At 42.5% G+C, this 20,434-nt stretch overlaps 1 protein-coding gene across 4 annotated transcripts; it reads right to left on the bottom strand.

The window, feature by feature from the left end:
* Nucleotides 1–652: 652 nt before the first annotated feature.
* RGN (regucalcin) lies at nucleotides 653–14,561 on the bottom strand. Of its 4 annotated transcripts, none has more exons than XM_036907461.2 (7): nucleotides 14,544–14,561; nucleotides 12,487–12,667; nucleotides 10,517–10,699; nucleotides 3,813–4,028; nucleotides 2,229–2,360; nucleotides 1,712–1,866; nucleotides 653–1,056 (listed from the first exon to the last, which is right to left on the bottom strand). In XM_036907461.2, the coding sequence occupies exons 2-7, from the start codon at nucleotides 12,653–12,655 to the stop codon at nucleotides 1,006–1,008; spliced, it is 906 nt and encodes a 301-aa protein (XP_036763356.2). In that variant the 5' UTR covers nucleotides 12,656–12,667; nucleotides 14,544–14,561; the 3' UTR covers nucleotides 653–1,005. The 4 variants fall into 4 exon arrangements, with proteins under 4 accessions (XP_036763356.2, XP_036763355.2, XP_036763352.2 ...); XM_036907460.2 differs by lacking the exon at nucleotides 14,544–14,561 and adding an exon at nucleotides 14,215–14,328; XM_036907457.2 differs by lacking the exon at nucleotides 14,544–14,561 and adding an exon at nucleotides 12,906–13,048.
* Between the last annotated feature and the right edge of the window lie 5,873 nt (nucleotides 14,562–20,434).

The following is a 20,434-nucleotide window of genomic DNA, read 5'->3' as shown; positions in this document are numbered from 1 at the left end:
CATGCTGTGTTCATGGACTGGAAGACTACAAATAGTAAAGCTGTCAATTTTTCCCAAATCCTTCTACAGATTTAAAGCAATTTCAATTAAAATTGCAGCAGGATTTTTGTGTTTGTAGATATAGTCAAGCTCATTCTAAAATTTATAAGGCAGGCCAAAGGAACTAAAATATCTAGAACTATTCTGGAAATGAACAAAGTTAGAGAAATCACACTGCCTGATTTTAAGGTTAATTTATAGTGACAGAAGTCAGACCAATGGTTTCCTGAGGATGGGGACAGGCCTACAGAAGGACCAAAGGATGGAATTACAAAGGGTCACAGGGAAAGTCTTGGGGTAGTGGAGAGATTCATTATCCTGCTTGTGGTGTTGGTTTTGTCAGTACATATATGTTACACTTGTCAAATTGTATACTTCAAATACATGTAGGTCAGTTATAACTCCATAAAGCTTTTTAAAAAACTATTCTTTCTAAAGAGATATATTACTTTTACATCAATTAGGAGGCAGTTGGAACCATGGACTTTGCCAGGGTGTTTAATTATTTTCCTCCAGCAATATTTTAGTTGTAAAAATAACATATAGGAAGGTAGATTAGCATTGCAGTATATTTTATAAGATTAAGATGGAAATAAAAAGGAACATAATCATACTAAGTCATTACCAAGTATTATTTATTAGTTTTTTGAAGCCTTAGGTATAGTAAAGATGGAATGTAGAAACAGTGCCCCCCTCCCCTCAGCAATTTGCAAAGAATCAAGAGGCTGGTTGACAGTTGAATATTCTTTACATTTCTATAGTACCTTTACAGAAAGCCTTGTAGCATTATCAAAACCACCTGTCACCCCCTTGTTAAAAATGCTCTCTTTTAAAAATTGTAAATAAAAATTTAACCCTATTAATAATATTGCTTCTTCTTTTTTTTTGTAACTAGATCAAAATGTCAGTTCCAGAATCATCTAGCTGCCTTCAAAAGTCCCTCCAGTAGGAAAGAAGGCCTGTCACTCATCCTGCATAGGTATAGGGAGGAATTCCTTTGACCCCCAGGCCAGTTATCTGTTAAAAAAAAAGAAGAGAGAAACTCTGCTAAAAAGTAATTCACAGGTATTCTTCAAAAGCATTTTTATGATTCATAATAATATATTTAGCCACCTATTATCCTTGTTTTATTTCTTATCATAAAAAGGAATTACTTGATTAGGTAAGGGTCCAACCTGATTACTCACACAGATAATAATACAACCAGTAATCATTTACAAGTAACTTGGATTTAAAACTGAATTTATTTCTATCATTGTCTTATTTATTTTCAGCTCAAAAGGTCTATAATTTTCATCAGTGTTTTCTTGCAAAAAAAGTTAAACCCCCCCAAATATTGTTTTACATCAAAACAATCAACTGATCTTTTAAACTTGTTGGAAACACTGGTTTCCCAAGCCCATTCTGCTGATTTGTAGAATTTCAAGAACCACCACTGAAGCAAAAAAAATATTTTTAAGTCCTGTACGAAGTAGGCTCAAGTCCTGTACATTGTTCTGGACTTCAGATAACTTAGTCTAGAAAATCTACATAAAATGTTTTAAAATCTAGCATGATGAGCTTAAAATGCCAAATAGAATTAAGTTTGGAAGTATGAAAAAGCATGAATCATTCAGTAACTTAACGGGGGATCTCCCACCTCAACCTGAAGAGAAAAATATAGCCAGATCACCTTGAAAATTCCACCAGCTTCAGGTTGCCGCAAAAGACCCTCAGGGTCCAGTCCATCCCGGGCACAGGTCACATACATTTCAGAATAATCCTTCCCTCCGAAGCAGCATGAGGTAGTTTTCTCAACAGGCAATGTCACAGTTTGCAGTCTTTTTCCTAGGCCACCAAATATTTTATTTAAAGTCTAGTTCTAGTAAATTTCCAACCTGTGTAAACCTTTGGGACCCCTTGAGGAGTAACAGGGAAGGTCAAAGAAGGTTGTGGTGGTCAGACCTCAAGCCATGTATTTAACCACCCTTCTCTGACAATTTATTTTGGGCAGAAAGACTTACTTCCACAGAAAAGAAGTTCTGACTATAAATTTTGGGCTATATCTTTGGCCTTTATTTTCAAACTCATCCAACTGAGACCTCTGAATGTATCTCTATGTAACTTCATTAGTAATGAAGTTTCTCCAGTCCGTAGTGTCTGGTGTTTCCTAGACATGGCAGGGATTTTTCATTTTGTGGTGGACCTACCTGTCTCTGGATCTAAACGAATCACCCTTCCTCCGTTGTAACAGGTCACCCAGAGCTTCCCCTCAGTGTCAATACACATTCCATCTGGGATTTGTTCTTCTTTTTCCAGCTTGTAAACACTTCTGCGGTTGGCTATGGTTAAACACACACACACACACACACACACACACACACCAAAACAACGCATCACTCGATACTGAGCATCAAACAATGGGCTCTGAAGCAGCTTGTAAATAGTGATCACTTCTGCTTATGCAGGGGCTGCTAGCACGTGGGTAGCACAGATGGGGCACTTCCGAAGGATTCTTGACTCTAAACAAAAATGTCCAGAAACATGAGTGGGCACCCCTCAACAGAGGATTTTTAACATGCGATCTGGGGTGGATATACTCCCTTTACAGACATATCTGCCTAAGATTTCAGAGCAGGAGAGAAAAGAGAAAGTAGAATTCTTAATAAAATACCACTAGTTCTTTTTGAGGCTGATCTGAACAGAAGTTCTGCAGGTCCACCTCAGATACATTTCAGTCTGTGGTTTAGACCTCTGCTGTTTTACTTACAGAAATGCCTACTTTGATTAACTCCAAGGTCTAGAAGGCAACTTAATGGTACCACAGGAACAGTTCATACACAAAAACTAGTAAGATGTAGGAGTTCTGTTTCTGCCTGGCTGAATGCTCCAAACTCATCTCATCAAAAATAAATATTAGAAGAGCTTGTTTCTGGAAGCAGAGTATTCTGAAACCACCTGGCTGGCCTTAAAGCAGGACTCAGAGTTTACAAAAAACCAATACCAAAACCCAGAGGAACTTTATACTACAAGATCCAGGTCATTAGAGCAATCAGGTCGAGGTATACTGGGAAAAAATGCGAACACCACGTGTAAAGAAAATGGGTAAAAACAGTCATAAAAAAAAAGAGCACTACATATGTCAAAGCAAAACATATGTACTGGATTATTTTGCCTCTGATTAAATCTAAATGAGAGTCTTGTGAGTTTTTTCAAGTAATTATTATTGGTTTTGCTCTCGTGGTTTGGCACCTTTCATGAAACACTTTCAAGTATTCCTTTCTAAATTCTTCTCAAATAATTCCTTCTCTCCCAGTTTCCAACTATGGCTCATGTAGAGCCCATTGGTGGAGTTGAACTAGGTGCAACTACTTTTTTAATTTTTCTGTTTTGAAAGGTTGTTAATTTGACTTTGAGTATTGGCCTCTGAGTAACTAAAGTCCAGATAAGAACTATCAACCCCAAACTGATTCTATGTTCTTTTACACCATCCTGCTGTACATTATTTGACTTTAGGCACCTTTTGGTAGAACACTATCCATTTTACAGTGATGGTGGCAAGAAAGAAGATTAAGGACCTATCCCCATTATGCCAGCTGTGGCCCTATTTAGTGGTGCTCAGGGCAGCACAGTGAGGTCTGTGTAATCATTACTATACTGGGATAATAACATTGGACAGCTCTCTTTTGGACAAGTAAGGGCCTTTTCATATGGGTTGAGGGAGGGGCAGCTTACTAGTTACTTACATATGAATAAAAGAGCAGTATTAAGAAAAATAATCAAAAAGTACATACAGATCTTTCCTGTCTGCAGGTCATAGTCAAAGGCATCCACAGAGTAGGACAGGCTGTCAATGTAATAGAAGATTTTGTGGTCCAGGGACCAATCCAAGCCATTGGAGATGTCCACCTGGTTGAAGTACTTTTCCACATGGTGGTCAGGAAAGAGGGAGTACAGGGACCCTTGGTGGCGCTCCAGAACAGCCGGGGCTGTTTCTTCAGCCATGGTGCCTACAAAGACCAAAGAGCAGGGTGCTTAGCCCCAAAGCATGTTGCCCCATGCGCTACACCATCTTTCCTCATCAGGGCTCCTTTCCCATGACTAAGTCAAGGCAATCATACACAGTCCCAATCTGGGCCCTATATATATTTTTTAAATGTCAATTACTTTACTTATCATCAAATTAAAGCTAGAGAAGAGAGGTTCTGATTCCCGATAAGAAGTACATCTGCCCCAAGCGCATTTTCTCCCCCTGAGCCCACCTACAGCACTCGGAGCAAATGCAAGGCATAGCCACTTGACAAGTCTGAGGAGTAAATATTAGGCAGCTCAGGGAAGGACGCCAGAGTGGGAAGTACCACCTAGTTGGTGAGTTCTCCATTTTACCCTGCCCTGTGTCCCAGCCTGAACTCAGACAGCCTGGAACCTGGAGGTGAGCCCTGTGGGGCAGGCAGACAGAGATCTCAGAGAAATCCTCTGAATCTAGCTCAAGGAGCAGAAAAGAAAGCTGGTGAGGCTCAGAGAGAGTGGAAGACATTCTTTGGTCATTTTATTTCCTTTTTCTCTGTTCCCTCGTGCACCAGTCCCCAGGCAATTCTGCAGCAAAGGTAGCCACAGCAGAGTGGCCAGCAACAGGAAATGAAGGGAATCAAAACTGAGGGAAGGGCATATTCCCTTCCATTTGGTGAAGCTACAGCTCCAAAAGGGTAGGGCCATATGCTGTTGCTTTTATGTTCTCTCTGTCCTACAGCCACTTGGTCCTGGAGGCAACACAATCAGAGATGGGTGGTTTCTGGCTGGAGGAATGAGGCGCAGAGCTCCAGGACACTGGAAAGTACCTGAAGATTGTGGACAGGGATATTGCTCAGGAATGCAACCTCATAAAGCTGTTTTTGATCTCCTGGGCTCATCTTCTCCTTGCACATGCATGGATCTGATTTTAATTAGCATACTGGACACCAAGAATGGAGCACTGGACAGAGGTCCTTCTAACTCTCAGGCTAATCACTGAGTGGCACACATGTGGGACAGATCCTAATGGCACCTAATAGAAAGCATGTTGGGACTTGTGGTCTGAGTCTAAACACACAGATTGCCTACTAAAAGAAATATATCAACATTCTTCATAGGATTTAAATAAGAGCCAGGGTCTCAAAACATAATAGTCAAAATGTCCAGGATATAATCCAGAATTACTTGGCAGCATGAGGAAGCATGAAAATTTCAATTTGTATAGGGAAAGAATCAACAGACACAGAAAATGAGATGGCACAGATGCTGGAATTATTTCACAAAGACCAAAGCAGCCCAAGTAATAATGCTCAAGTGAGCAATTTGTAAGTGGTCTTGAAACAAAACCCAAAATAGAACCCAAAATGAGCAAACGAAAGTTTAGAACTGAAAAATAACTGAAATAAAAAACTCAATGGATGGATTCAATAGCAGAGGAAAGAGTCAGTGTACCAGATGATAGAACAACATAAATGATCTAATTTGAACAACAGAGGGAAGAAAGTGAAAAGAAGTGAACAGTGCTTGGGGGACCTAGGGGACAATAACAAAAGGGCTAAAGTAGGTGTTATTGGATTCCTAGAGAAGAGGGCAAAGAATTCAGGGCTAAAAATGTATTCAAAAAAATGGCTCAGAACTCCCCAAGTTGGGTGAAAAGCACAAAATTACAGATGCAAGAAGCTGAGCAAACCCCAAACAGGATAAGCCTTAAGAAACCTACACCACAACACATTATAGTCACATTTTTGAAAACTAAAGTCAAATAGAAATCCTTGAATAGGCACAGAGAAGTGACTGTGGTTACCATGGGGGAGGGAGTGGGTAGGTGGGTGAAACAGGTGAAGGGGATAAAGAGGCACAAAATCTCAATCATAGTATAAATTAGTCACAGGGATGGAAGTGCAGCATAGAGAATATAGTCAATAGTTCTGTAACATCCTTCTATGCTGACAGATAGTCAGTGCACTAGTGGGGGTAGGCGTTTAATGTAGATAACGGTTCAATCACTATGTTGTACACTTGGAATCAATATAATATCATGTATTAACCATACTTCAATAAAAACATGTTAAGAAAAAGAAATCCTTGAGAGCAATGAGAGAAAAATGATGTATTACGTACAGGGGAAAATGATTTCAATGACTGTCAATTTTTCATGAGAAACCATAAAGGTAAGAAGGAAGTAACACATTTGTAATTTGCTGAAAGAAGAGAAGTGCCAACCTAGAATTCTACATTCAGTAAAAACAGCTTCAAGAATGAAGCTGAAAATAAATATGAGAGATGCCCTCACAAAAAAAAAAAAAAAAAGGACAGACTTCCAATGGTAAAATAAATAAGTAACCGGGATGTAATGTATAGCATAAGGAATATAGTCAAGATATTGTAACAGCTTGGTAGGGTGATAGCTGGAACCTAGAATTATGTATATAAATGTTTTATCACTGTGTTGTACACTTGAAACTAATGTAATGTAATACTGTGCGTCAACTACCCTTCAATAAAAAAAATAATTATCTAAAAAAAAAAAAAAGAATGAAGCTGAAGTACAGACATTCTCCTATGAAGTACAACTAGGAGAATGTACAGCCAGCACACTTGCTCTAGAAGACTTGATAAAGGAAATTCTTCAGGCAGAAGGGAAATGATACCACAAGGAAACTTGGAACATCAGGAATGAAGGAAGAGCAATAGAAATAGTAAAAATCTGAGTAAACATGATAGACTCCTCTTGTCATCTTCAGTTCTTCAAAATATTTCTGATGGTTGAAAGCAAAAAATACACTTCTGATGGGATTTTCTATCTATGTATAGACAGACAATTGTAGCATAAAGAGGTGATTGTCAATTGAAGTGGTAAAATATTGGTTCTAGATAAACTGTGAAAAGTTAACTATGTATTTGCAATCCCTTCAGCAACCCTCAAAAAACTATACAGAGAGATATAGTGAAAAATCACAATATAGAAATTAAAACTGAACTTTAAAAAAATGTCCAAATAACCCAAGAAGAAGAAGACATGAAAAGGGAAATTGAGCAACAAATAATATAAAGGGAAATAAGAGAGAACAAATAATAAAATGGTAGAGCTGAGTCAAAGCATATCAATGATTACATTAAATGTAAATAATCTAGAGACATCAATTTAGATATTGTTAGAATGAATTTTTTTTAAAGATCCTATATAAATGCTGTCCACAAGAATTTCACTTCAAATATAATGATACAGGTAATGTAAAGGTAAAAGGATGGAAAGAGACATACTATGCAAATATTAATCAGAAGAATGGTGGAGAAGCTATGTTAATATCAGACAAAATAGAGCAAAGAGAATTACCGGGGATCGATAGGGGTACCACACACTGTGAAAATGGTCAGTTCAGTAAAGAGATAGATGTGCTTAACATCGCAGCTTCAAAATACACAAAGCAAAAGCCAGAACTGAAAGGATAAACAGATAAATCCACAATTATAGCTGGAGATGTCAGCATCTTTCTCTTAGAAGTAGATACAAGTAGATAGAAAATCAACAAAGAAAGAGAAGAACTGAACACTACTGAACAAGTGGATCTAAGCAACACTGACAGAATACTCCACTCAACAACAGCAGAATACACATTCTTCTCAAGTACACAGGGTGTAGTCACTTAGATGGACTTTAGCGTGATCTCAGCAGACAGAGAAGAATTTGACTGTAATGAAGAAACTGGGTAGCTCAGGTGCCATACCAACCTCCATCTGAGGTTGAGTTAGAGGAAAATGAACTAGAACTGCAATGCCTGCATAGCCAGCGAGAAAGGGTAAATCCTCCTTCCCCAGGCCAAAGGGAGGGGAGCAGTTCCCTGCCAGCAGGCAGTTGCGTGTGTCTCATTAATATTCCTCCCCATTATCTGCCTCTAGAAAGAGATGCCTGGAACATGAATGTGAATCCCCACTGCTTGGAAAGGGCTCTTTCTTAGTCAGAAAGAACAAACTGGAGTCCAGGTTTATGCATCATCATCTACTAGTGAGCACAGATGGGTCCGACCCCAGGTGTGGGGACACCTTCAGGGTATTACCTACCGCCTTGAGACCAAGCTAGACTATCAGATGATCCCACCCTTTTCTGGTCTGGGAACACCTCTCAGCACCTGCTGAAAGCTATGAACTCTGTAGAAAAGTTCCTCAGGTGCTTATGGTGGATACACAGGAACATTACCCACAGTGACGCCTACAATTTTAAGGGGTCTCCTGAGGGCACAGGTTAAGAGCTGGGGACTTCAGGCTAAGAACTCAGGCCTCTGAGGACACCTTTATTTTGTCTCACAAAGTGCCACAGAACTGTAAACATCTAGCCATAAGGGAGAGAGAAAATCAATTTCAACCAGAGGTAGGGTATTCAATCATATTTCTTTATCCTGCAGAAATTACTAGCAGGAGAGCTTCCAATGGATTCTCATCTCCAATCATTCAATTTGTCCAGGACTAGACCTGTAGTTTATCAAGTCCAGGAAGATGGGAAACACTGCACAGTCAGCTGCTGAGATCTCACCTCCCTTCTGTGTTGAAAGTGATTGGAGCCAGGACAACATGGCTGGTAATGTCAGGCGCAGTGTGGAGAGGTGGAAACAGCAGGGATTTAGAATTAACTTTGGTTAACTTATAGAGCTGTTATGATGGGAGGTAAATGAGAACATGTGTGAAATGCATAACTTAATGTCAAACTATAGTTACAATTCATTTAAATCTGCATGTAAGTCATCCTGCAGCCATCATAATAAAGATTGGTTCAAGCAAAGATCATTAATGAAGGTAAAGCCTAAGGGACAGATTTTGGTATTGATCAGGATATTTGCTTGGACTTAAAGTATTTCTGCATAATGGCCCCCAATGATTTCTGTCTCCTAGTATTCACATCTTATATATAGTCTCCTTCATCATTGTCTGTGTGACCAAAAGCACATGGCAGAAGTGACAGTGATCTGTCCCTTCCAAGATTGGTTATAATAAGAATGTGACTTCTGTCTTGTGCATTCTCTCTTCCTCTGTGTCATCACCAGCTCTGGAGGAATCCATGTCCAGAGCGGCCCTATGGAGAGGCCCACGTGGTGAGGATCTGAAGCTTCCTGCCCAGCCCCACGTGAGGGAGCTTGGATGCAGACCCTCCAGGCCCCTTCAGAGACTGCAGCCCCTTCTGAGGCTATAGCCCCGGCCAACAGCTTGGCTGCAGCTTCACTACATAGCCTTGAACTACAGCTATCTAGCTAAGCCAGGCCCAGAGTCTTGACCTTCAGAAACAGTGTGAGATAATAAACATTTGTTATTTTAAGCCACTAACTTTCAGGGCAATTTATTGCACAGCAAGAGGTAACTGACACAGCCCACAAAATGTTTATAAATTGCAGTTAAAAATGGTACCTATACAGTAGAGAAACCTGAGACAACCTTAACTGGGTGATCAAAACTAACACCATCAATGAGGGACAGTGGTATCCAGATGGGATACTATGAGGACAGAACATCACCTATGCAGTAGTCTAGCCACGGATATATAGTGTCAATCTAATCACAAGCAAACATTAGACAGACACAAAACTGCGAGGAACATGAGGAACGTTGTATTAAAAAGCGGGGGAGTTTGGTGGGACTGTGTTCTTCAAATTGACAATGTCATAAAAACAAAGAAGGGCTATGTTCTGTCCCAAATTAAAGAATATTACAGAGACATGACAGCTAAATGTAATACATGATTCTAGACTGCAGGGGGAAAAATGGTATAAAGGACATTATTTGGTCAATTGACAAAACTGGAGTATATCAGATAAAATTATTGTATCAATATTAAGTTTTACGTTGATAACTCTACTGTGGGCATGTAAGAGTGTGTCATTTTTCTTGGGAAATTCACACTGAAATACCTTAGGGGTAAAGGCATGTGATAGATGCAACTTACTTTCAAATGATTCTGGAGAAAAATATGTTTGTATGTAGAGAGAATAAATGGAACAAAAAATGACAACAGGTGAATCTAGGTAAAAAAGAGGGTCTACATGGGTTGTTTGTACTATTCTTATTTGGGTCTGTAAATTTGAAGTTATTTCCAATTTAAACATCATCAACAACAAAACCTCTATTTTAAAAGTCATTAAAACTACAAAAGTACCACTTGGTGATGGGGGGAGTCTAGTAAACATAATGTTCCTCATGTAATTGTAGATTAATGATATCAAAACAAAACAAAACAAAACAAAAAACCAAAAAAACAAAACTACAAAAGTACCATACAAATTTTATCTCTGCTAGAGAGATAGCAATTGAAAGGAGCATCTATGAAATTTTTCTTTTGGGATTTTTTTTTTTTGTTAGTGAAACAAGTTATTGAAGTAATGAATAAAAGAAGAGCCCAAGACCCACTGTGAATCACACTTTTACCCCTACAGCTGTGACCCTTGGATACGTCCTGTGGTTTTCTCCAGAGCTCAATAAGTAGGTGCTAAACAAACTGTACCAGCGAAGTATCTCCCAGCGGGATCCACCTTCCCGTCATTGAATCGATTGTTTTTCTTGTCTTTATCTACTGCAGCCAGGACCACTGATGATCGATCTTCCCAGTTCAAAGCACAGAACTTTGTTCCGACTGTGGCAACATAACCTCCTGATTGGCGAAGGGCCACGGAGCTGACTGGGGCATCTGCAGAGACAAAAGCAGTTGTCAGAATATGGCCATCATGTCACCTGGTGCCTCTTAGAGGATTCCAGACCTTTTGACAATGGGAGCGCTCTCTCTTCTGTTGAAGAGCGAAGCCTCCATAATGAGGACATTCGTTATTTAGGAGCTCTGTGTGCTGTTCTGTGCAGCAGGGACAAAGAGCTGGATGACACCCAGCTCTCTCAAAAGCTCCCAGTCCAGTGGAAGAAACAGAGAAGTCAGACTACAGCAGCCACCATACACTGGGACAGGCACCAGGGCAAGTTCAAAGGAGGGCTTCCTAACCTTGGGGAAGGTGGGCACCAGATCAGTTGTCACAGAGCGAGTGATGCTCAATTTGCCTGATTGTCAGGACATTCAGAGACACAAACTGTGTTTGGTTCCAGCACCTATGTTTTGTAACATCTCTCCTTGTCTTTTTTTAAGGGGCTCTATTTTATGTGTATTTAATTGAAAATTGATTTCTCAAATCCTTTTTGGAAGTAAACTTGCAAAAAAATAGAAATGAAGATACGGTGATAAAACAACCATGTGTCTTCGGGATATTACTGTATTTTGACTTTTTAAATGTTAGATTTTCTGGGCTCAAAATTTTTTCATGTATGAGGAAACTTTTCTTAAGTGGAGAGACTGAGTACCATGGTGCACAGTCATAGGGAACAAATTTAACAGAATTTATTTTGAAAAGATTTCTTAAGAACCTATGTGGTTCAAGGTGCTGGGTGCTCTGGGAGCAGCTCTGAGCTAAAAGTGCCACTCAGAAGTTGATTCAAGCCAATCAGGGTGCCAGGGAATGTGCAGGACACTATTAGGAGGGCCGAATTCTCATCAGGGATCCTAACCCGTGGCCTGGACTTCTGTTAGCTTTCTAAGCTCCTCCTGACTCCACAGCCTTTCTGAGGTTTTGTGGGGGTGGGGGTTGCAGATTACGGGTGGAACTGTAGCCCTAGTGCATGCTGGGAAAGAGAAACTAGGGAGGGGCAGTGCGTCCCTCCCCGACTCTGATCTCAGAGGTCACAGTCACTTTGCCTCTAGCCACAGCCACATCTGGTGAATCAAAAAGCTGCTCCTGCTCACTAAAAAAAAAAGTTTGAGATTCCCCAGTTTTGGATTGAGAGAGAGTGTCCGAAGGTCACAGGAATTCCCGGTATTTCTTCCCATGAACACAATAATGGAAACAAGAAACTTCTTATCACTAAGCAAGCCTGTACCCTTGGGCCACAGAAGTGATAAACCGCTCCTCTGGGAATCACATGGCCATAAACAGAATCACAGTCAAACGCTCTGGGAATTGGTCATGAATCCTATTTTGTATAGTGAAGAGATAGTCCTAGCTGAAGCTTGATAAGTCCAAAAGCTCTTCCTTTCACATTCAAAGAAGGGACATATCTGCTATTTTTCTTTTTTTTTGAAACTTAAGGCCTTGGCGTGACCCAAAGTAGACAGCCTTTGCTGAGCCCCAAACCGGGTCGTCAACTTTCAATGCTTTTCTGTTAACTACAGGTATTAAGGAAAGATGCCACAGGGCCTCCTCCTCAGAACAAAATGGCGAATGTTGACTCTTACCCACAGGGGAAGAAGAAAGTATTGACCATCCAGAACGTCCTCCTGGGTCAAAGTGGGAGGACACGAAGAGCATCCAACTGTTTTCAAGCATATTCAGTATGCTTTAACAAGAAGGCCCCTTGGTGAAGGACGATTAGGTGGCCGGCCCTCCCCAGGGAGAAGATGGCTGTTTGGGCGGACCTGAGCCCCGCCTTCATCCTTACCCACGGTCACCTGCTGCATTTGCTGGTTCAGTGAATCCCACCGGCAAACCTTTTTTGCAGGAATATCAACAAAGAGCAGACAGTTGGACGCCTCCTCCCACACCGGAGACTCGCCGCATCGGCAGTTTTCCCGTAAAACGCACTCGATCTTAATGGAAGACATCGTCATGGGGGAGGTCTGCTGAAGGTGAGAGAGAGAGAATAAAATGTAATCGCATGGAGCCAATTCAGCAAGACAACTGGCTTCAGACTCTGGTGCGATCCCAAAACAGACTGGGGTTTGTATTCGCCCTTGAAAAAAACTGGGCACACCTTCCCCAAATATCAGAGCGAAATATGCAGAGTGGCAGGAGGAGACATGTATGAAAAAGAAGAAAGAGCTAACAGGCCATGACACCAGACATCTTTGATCAACTTACCAGTGCTTTCTTTCAAGCTATCTATAAAAAAAGACTAAGAAGAGCAACACTCCAACATCCACACCTTAGCGCTAGTGGACCCCTCAGAGAGCCGGCTGCTCCAACGAGGCAAGGCTGCCCTTTAAACCAGCACAGTAGCCCCCCCGAGGCAGGCCACGGGGCGGGCAGCTCCCTTATTGGTGGCCCCTCTGTGTCGGCAGGTCAGCTTCTCCAGCCGCCCTCCCCATCAGTTGATGTTGATTGACTGCTCAAAGGCCAGAGCCTTTCTGCTCTGCATTTTTAGAAATACCTTCGTCAGTGACAATACACTAAATTAGAGCTCATATCCATTTTCCACATCAGTGGAAGGAGTGGAGGAAAGGACATCGTCTGGGCATCGTTGTAGGAACCGACAGCCCCTCAGCTATTTCTTGCTGCCCAGAAAGGCACCCTGACACTTTGGCAAGGAGTCTCGAGCTCCACGGGCAAGAACACTCTATGCTGGGACTTTAGGCCAGAGACGGTGATCAGTAACCAGGGAGAATAAAAAGAGAAACTCAGAAAAGACAAAACATTACCTAAGAAAGGCATGTGGGAAAGGGCAAACAGGCCACACGCAGGAGCCTTCTCACCTGCCCAAATGCTGGGGGCTGATAATCCAAACTGACTGTGTCTTCATCCCCCCTGGCATCTATCTGCTTTGAAGTGGTCCCACACATGGATGGGCAAATTAATGACAGGGAAAAAGGGAAAAGTAGTATTTGGTGTAGTATATTTCCTTCAGCAAACTGCATTTTCAAAAAAGAGAGCCACAGCTCAAATCGGCCTGAAGTGCTGACTGCAGTGTAATAGCATGGGGAATCTTCCCCGGTCGTTAAAACTTGGCACCAGCTCCGAAAACCTTCATGCTATCCACCCCCCCCACACCCACCCACCCCCGAGATAAGACCCAAGATCACAGGCGGGACTTTTGCAATAGCAACTTTGAAGCCCACGCTCGGTCGTGCAGGCCGGGGGCTGACAAATGTCCCTTTTCCGCCCGGGCTGTGGAGACGAGACCGTGGCTGGAAACGGGTGGCCCGGCGGTGGGGACGCGGTGTCAGGTGCTCGTGCTGCAGCCTGGGCGCAGTCCGGTGGCGCGGCCGCAGCCGCAGGCGATCGCACGGCCTCGGAAAGCGGACGGCTGAGCCCGCCTGGGCCTCGGCCGGCGAGGGGGGCTCGCGCGTCGCCTTGGGGCGGAGGACAGACTCCTCTGGTGGGGCGCTCGGTTGCGGCCAGACCATCCTCTCCAGGGAGGGGGCGGGAAGGCCGGCCTGACCCAGACACTCACCGGATCAGTGACTTCCAGTGACTCAAAGGTCAGGCCCAGAGCGGGAGGAGTCGGTGTGGGGAAACAGCGGCTCCGCAGATGGGTGGCGGCTCAGCCTGTTCCCCTCCTCCGTCGCGGAGGCAACAATCCTGCAAAGCCACCCCGCGCCGGGAGGCGGGGCAGAGGTTTGGACCCTGGTGAGCCTAAGCTTTGGAGTTTGGACGCACTTCTGAAGTTTGTCTTTTACTTAAACAAAAAGTTGTTAAAATGTCTAACAGAGATATTGGGTCCAAGGCCCAGTTAAACACAAGGTTAAAAAGGAAAGTACAAAGCGGTTAAATAAATCCTACCTTTTCTTAGTGGAGAAGACTCTGAGTGCTGGAGACCAACGCTTGCAAAACCTTTCTTTTTGGTGGGGGAAGAGGAAAGGCTTCATTGGATTTGATTTCAGAATCACGTGGAGTGAAGGAACCAAGCAGCCCTCAGCTCCACATTCTCCCCTGGGGGCCTAGGTGGTTCCTGTCCTGCCACCTCACCATCCATTCTTTCTGGAAGCAACCCACAAGTTTAAAATAGAAAACAACAAACCAATGAGGGGAGGGAGGTAAACAGAATGGTGGCTGCCCCTGGGGAGGGGATGGAGGCAAGGATGAACTGTGAAGGGCTTAAGGGAATTTTCTGGGGTGATGGAGATGGTTTGCATCCTGACAGAGGTTTGAGTTGCCTGGGCTTGGAGATGGGCAAACAGTGTCTAGTGGCGCACTTGACATTTATGTGGTTCGTTGCATGTGTTGAATCTAAGGTCAGCATGGCCTCATTGATAGCTCTCAATCTAGTGTCCCACTCCTTGCCATCTGCACTCTCCTAAAACCCCTTAGGACTCAAATCACAATCCTTTGTGGCATTCTACTTCCCTTTAATTCACTAAGGAGGAAAGGCCAGAAATCAATGTCCAGAGGCACGAGGCTCTAGGCAGGCAGGAGATGTTTGGAGCAATCTCAGCTCAAAGTTTGAGGTTAGCAACTTAGAATAGCTGGCACTTAAGGCCTCAGTTATTTCCCCTTCACCTTGGGAGGTACTCAAGACACCTACTTCCCCATGTCCCCATTTCCAGATGGGAAAACACAGGTCTACAGAGTGAGGAGATTCCCAAAGCCACACCTCCAGCTGGAAAAATCTGGCAACTAGCCCAAACCACGAGTAGACAAAGAACTTAAAGGACACTTTCTTGGGTGGGGTGAAGAACTGGGCTGTGCTCTCCAGATGCTGGGGCTTCTCGGGGATTTGGCCATTCCTTCTTCCTTGCCCATGACTTCCTTTGCCTCCTCAGTGCTCATGACCCCCACACTGCATGTCAGCCCAGACCTCTCCTGGCCTACAGGCGTGTCACTCAAACCTTCTGCTTGACAGCACCCTGAGGTCTCATTACTGCCCACAGACTTCCTGGGCACTCTGGCTTGGGGAATGGGAGCACGAGCCAAGCCAGCCAATGGCCTGTGTGAGAGGCCCAAATGCCTCACTAGACTTCTCTCATTCTCTGCCTCAAGTCCCGTTAGTCACTACATCCTGGAACTGTCCCTTTCATGTCCTTCCAACTATGCTGGCGCTGCCTTGGTTCATTCAGACCATCTCCATCTCTCACCCAGAATTGCCATCTCCTGGGAGGTTTTGTCTCATGCCTTTGAATCTGCTGCCAGAACGACCCACTAGACTCTGAGTCCTGTAGGGGTGAGGTGGGGGGCATCTTATTCACTCCAGCCTCCCCAGGTCCCACCACAGTGCTGACACACAGGGCGGCTTCAACTACTGGCTTTTTTTTTCTCTTTTAGGGAGGGGGTAACTTTATTTAGAAAAAATTTCTGTCTTACAGAAAAGTTGTGAAAATAATACAAAGAATTCATGATTCCCCTTCACCTAGATACCCCAAGTGTTAACTTTACCACATTTGCTTTATCCCTCCTTCTCTCATTTACACGCATATATGTTAACAAATATATACAAATACATATATAAAAACATACAAATATATATGTGCATATATACGTATTTTTTTTCTCAGCAGTTTGAGAGTAAATCACGGGAATGTCCCTTTACCTGTACCCTGGTGGGCATTTCTTGAGAACAAGGACTCCCTTTTTGTGCAACTACAGCACGACTGTGAAGACCAGGCAATCAGTATCTACCTAGTGTAGATAGTACAGTATTATCTAGCTGAATTTTCATCAGTTGTCCCGCTAATGTCCTTGACAATAAAATGAAAAAAAGTATTTCATTACCAAATCTGATCCAGGGTAAAGCATCGCATTAGATGTATTTGGTCTTTTTTAACTGGGAACTGGTCCTCAAGCCTTTGTTTCATGCCAATGTCATTTTTAGAGTTCAAAATATAGGATGTTCTTTAATATGGGATTATTTGATATTTCCCCATGGTTCATTCAGGTTATGCTTTCTTCGCAATACTACAAAAGTGATGCTGTATGGTTCTTAGCATCTGGAGGTAAATGGTATTGATTTGTTAACCTTGATCTCAATATGTCGTTATTGAATCTTTGTGAAATACAATCTCATCATACCACCCTTCAAGGGACCCAAGGGCATTCAAGGCCCTTGACCTTGCTGGTAGTCCCTTCTTGACCTTAGTTGGGGTCTAGCCATGTACTCTCTGCTTCTTGTCTTTGAACTTGCTACTCCCTCTGCCTAGAACACTTTCTTCTCTCACTGACTCAACCCTGACCTCTGTGCTGGGCTCAGTTCTAAGATTCAGCCTCATGTCCCCCCCCAACCAGGAAGCCGACACCCTGACTCTAACCTGTTGCTCTTATAGCATCCTGTCTTTATGTTTTTATTATGATGCTCACCACACTGATGGAGAACTGTGGGTTTCTCTGTCTCTCCTGCTACATTATGAGCTCTCAGAGGGTAAGGCCTGGATCTTTTCAGATAATATAAATCCCTTCATTCAAAAATCACCTCCAGTTGACACATCTGGGTTTATTGATTCCTTGCAATGAGAGAGAACGCACACCATAGGGGAAACCATGGGTTGTCTCAGTAAGAAGGTGTAGAAAGAACCTATGATAGGATTTGGCTTTATATAAGGAGATTTTGGGGAGAGTCCAAGGAATGAAGGCTGTCAGGAAGTGGGGTAACTCTATGATTGGGTATCTTAGTTCCTGTCTAGAAGGTGAGAAGAATGGAGTGATTGATAAAGAAGCAGCACTTGCTCACATGAGCTAGGAGAGGGTGATGTTTGGGCATTTTTGGGATTTGGACAATGTTTGTTAGTCTTGTTTTCATCTTGATCCACCAGTCACAGAGCAGCCTGGTCTGATGGTGGTGACCTGTGAAATCATTCATGCTCCACAAGAGAATGCCAAGGCCTTTCTGTGAGTGCCAGGCAAGCTCCTGCACGGCAGGGGCTGCATTTCTTTCTCACTCTCCCCTTTTGTCCAAGGCCAGATGAAGTCAGGCCATGAAATGTGAATCTGTATATTCTTTTTTGTTGAGTATAGTTGGTACACAATATTATATTGGTTTCAACTACACAACACAGGGGTTTAAGAGTTACCCACATTATTAAATCCTCACCCCCTCTGATGCAGTTACTATCTGTCCACATAGGAAGATGTTACAGAATCATTGGCTTTATTCTCTAGCCTGTACTTTCATCCCCGAAACCAACTTATATTATGATTCAGATTTTTGTGCCCCTTTACCCACCTTACCCTTCACTGCCCCAACCCCTCCCCCATGGTACCCACCAGGCTCTTCTCTGTGTCTATGAGTCTATTTCTGTTTTGTTCATTTGTTTTGTTGTATTTTTTAGATTCCACATATAAGTGAAAGAGTATGATATTCATCTCTCTCTGTCTGGCTTATTTCACTTAGCTTACTACTTCTAGTTTCAGCCATGTTGGCCCAAGTGTCAGGGGAATCTATACATTCTAATCATTACTGTTGCCAAGATTTTGCTGATCTGGATATGGCTCAGAGAAAGTAGTCTGTAGCAGGCCTGGAGCTAGTCTCTCCTGCTCCTGGTGTTGCAGGATGAGTTGTTGGATCCTCTGGTGTCACAAGGGTGGCACACTGACATTTAAGGCTCTGGACAGGATACCCTGGCCACATGCATTACAGTCAATTGCCAGAAACAAGAAGCTGGTTTGTCCTCACAATAGACCCTGTAGACAGGAGCTTGGACGACCAGGCCCATGCAAACATGTCCCAAACTCCAGCTGGACTCTTGTAAAAGCCAGGTGGCTTTTTCTTTTAGCCTCATCAGAAATTGTTCTACTTGACCTGTAGTGTTTCTGTAAGTACAGCAAGGAGTGTTTGCTGAAGCATAAACTCCCCCTTGGCTGGCCCAAAGGAAATTAATGGTTATGAGCTTGCTCATGACAACTCTGGCTAATGAATTGAAATTTAAGCTGGTTTGTTGGACTTCTAGAGCAGAAATTGTGCCACTTATGGCATCTGCTAAGGTCAGTGACAGATTTTGGGTCACCTTTTCACTGATGTGGGAACTGAGTATGCGTGAAGCCAGTTGTCTGTCCTGGGAGCTCTCCAGAGTCACCTGTGCTTGCTTCATCTTTTTGGGAAAACATGTGCCACAGTAGGGGTGGTAGTTTTAAACATCTGAAAGTCTCTGACAATTATCTGATATACTGGCTAAATTAGTGCATGGCAGGTGGATTAAGTTCAATGCCCACATAAAAGATGGTATTCCAATGGGCAGAGACTCTACTGGGAGCATAAGTATCATTTTGCATGAGCTAGTTGTAGGTCCCTTGACATGAGCAGGTACCTTGATATGAGTGGAGTTAAATGACTCCTGAAAGCTACGTCTCTGAAGAGAACAAACAACTGTAGCCAGCATAGCGCCAGCATTAGTGCCCGTGCCTGAGCAGCTAGGTCTTGCTGGTAGGGTTCTAATGACCTTCAGCAGAAGCCTTCTGTTGTTGATGTCAGGTCAATTTCTCTGTGACCAACATTTGGGATGAATGATATGAGGGCAATTTAAGAACTAGAATGGGCTTATAAAATGAACAGTCAACAGAAAATCTGAATAGATGAATTATAAGCAAGGATATTGAATTGGTAATAAAAAAACTACCTAAGGAAAAAAAAACTACCTAAGAACAAAACCCCTGGACCAGATGGTCTCACTGCTGAATTTTATCAAACATTTAGTGAAGACCCATCCTCCTTAAAGTTTTCCAAAAAGTAGAAGAGGAGGGAATACTCCCAAACTACAAGGCTAGTATCACTCTAATACCAAAACCAGTCAAAGACACCACAAAAAAGAAAATTACAGACCAATATCCCTGATGAACATAGATGGAAAATCACTCAACAAAATATTACAAACCAAATTCAAAAATACATAGAAAAGGTCATCCATCATAATCAAGTAGGATTTACTCCAGGGATGCAAGGATGGTATAATATTCAAAAATCCATCAACATCATCCACCACATCAACAAAGAGGACAAAAACCACGTGATCATCTCCATAGATGCTGAAAAAACATTTGACAAAATTCAACACCCATTCATGATAAAAACTCAACAAAATGGGTAGAGAGGGCAAGTACCTCAACATAATAAAGGCCATATATGATAAAACCACAGCCAACATTATACTTAACAGCAAAAAGCTGAAAGCTTTTCCTTTAAGATCGGGAACAATATCTAAGAAGACAAAGATACCCACTCTCCCCACTTTTATTCAACATAGTTCTGGAAGTCCTAGTCACGGCAATCAGACAATACAAAGAAATAAAAGGCATCCAGATTGGCAAGGAAGAAGTTCAACTATCCCTGTTTGCAGATGACATGATATTGTACATAAAAACTCCTAAAGAATCCACTCCAAAACTACTAGATCTACTATCTGAATTCAGCAAAGTTGCAGGATACAAAATTAATACACAGAAATCTGTTGCACTCCTATACACTAACAATGAACTAGCAGAAAGAGGAATCAGGAAAACAATTCCATTCACAATTGCATCAAAAAGAATAAAATACCTAGGAATAAACCTAACCAAGGAAGTGAAAGACCTATACTCTGAAAACTACAAGACACTCCTAAGAGAAATTAAAGAGGACACTAGTAAATGGAAATTCATCCTATGCTCTTGGGTAGGAAGAATTAGTATTGTCAAAATGGCCATCCTGCCTAAGGCAATCTACAGATTCAATGCAATCCCTATCAAAATACCAACAGCATTCTTCAACGGAC

Source organism: Manis pentadactyla, chromosome X (assembly GCF_030020395.1).
Source record: "Manis pentadactyla isolate mManPen7 chromosome X, mManPen7.hap1, whole genome shotgun sequence".
NCBI lineage: Eukaryota > Metazoa > Chordata > Mammalia > Pholidota > Manidae > Manis > Manis pentadactyla.
Note: the sequence above shows the minus strand (reverse complement) of the source record. Positions and strands in the feature narration are given on the sequence as shown.

Coding starts and splice junctions, on each gene's coding strand:
- RGN (XM_036907461.2), bottom strand. CDS start 12,655: ATGACGATGTCTTCCATTAAGATCGAGTGCGTTTTACGGGAAAACTGC. Junction 4,029..10,516: donor CGCTGGGAGATACTTCGCTG/GTACAGTTTGTT, acceptor TGGTCTTTGTAG/GCACCATGGCTGAAGAAACA. Junction 2,361..3,812: donor CCTGCAGACAGGAAAGATCT/GTATGTACTTTT, acceptor GTTTAACCATAG/CCAACCGCAGAAGTGTTTAC.